The 752-nt window shown below is 74.1% G+C and overlaps 1 protein-coding gene across 1 annotated transcript in view; it reads right to left on the bottom strand.

Annotated features, from left to right (window-relative positions):
* LOC112122833 (phospholipase D2-like) overlaps positions 1-685 on the bottom strand; it is a 6,478-nt gene extending 5,793 nt beyond the window's left edge. Inside the window, exon 1 of the mRNA XM_026662843.1 lies at positions 330-685. Coding sequence (XP_026518628.1) covers positions 330-491 — 162 coding nt within the window. The 5' untranslated portion in view covers positions 492-685. The remainder of the gene's footprint in view (positions 1-329) is intronic.
* Between the last annotated feature and the right edge of the window lie 67 nt (positions 686-752).

Below are 752 nucleotides of genomic sequence, written 5' to 3'. Positions count from 1 at the left end.
GGGGGGGGGGGGCAAAGAGCGGCTGTGTCCCCGCAGCCCCCCCTCATGTGGCTGCATCTGGGGAGGGTCCCGTCGCGTGGGAGGAGCAGGGGGCTGAGCTCCGCCCCTGGGGGGAGGTTGCTCTGGGTAACGGGGAGAGGAGAACGGGACCCCCCCCCAAAGAACTAGCTGGCCCCTCCCCTGGTTATGGGGCGGGGACCAGGTCTACCCCCCCCAGGGGAGGGACCGGCAGCAGCAGCAGCGACCCCCAGGGCGAGGGGCGTCCCGGGGGGGGCATGAGGAGGTGGTCTAGGATCTCCCCCCACCTTGCGGGAAACCCCGACACTTACCCAGGGGTCTCCCCGCCCGGCCCCACGGCCTGGGGGTGCGCGGCTGGGTGGGTCCCGCGGCGCTGGGCCGGGAAGGGGAAGTTGTGGGGGGAGCTTGGAGCGTGTCCCGGGACAGCCCAGCCCGGCCTCCTCCCCCTGCCAGGCAGACACACCCTGCCCCATAGACGGGAGGGGACGGCCCGCGGCCTGGGGGGTCCCCACCGGGGGAGCAGGGACCGGCTCTGGGACCCCCCTCGGGACGGGGCTCCAGGGAGACCCTACAATAACAAACCCTCCTGTGCTGCCCTGGGCCAGTTGTGGGGGCCATGGGGCCAGATCCCGGCAGCTACTGGTGCCCCTCACTCCCGACCCGCAGCCCCCCCAGCCCAGCCCTGCCCCCCCCAGCTCTGCCGGTGCCCCTCACTCCCGACCCGCAGCCCCCCC

The sequence above is a fragment of the Terrapene carolina genome, unplaced genomic scaffold (genome assembly GCF_002925995.2).
Source record: "Terrapene carolina triunguis isolate 2854851 unplaced genomic scaffold, T_m_triunguis-2.0 Scaffold30709, whole genome shotgun sequence".
In the NCBI taxonomy this organism is placed as follows: domain Eukaryota; kingdom Metazoa; phylum Chordata; order Testudines; family Emydidae; genus Terrapene; species Terrapene triunguis.
Note: the sequence above shows the minus strand (reverse complement) of the source record. Positions and strands in the feature narration are given on the sequence as shown.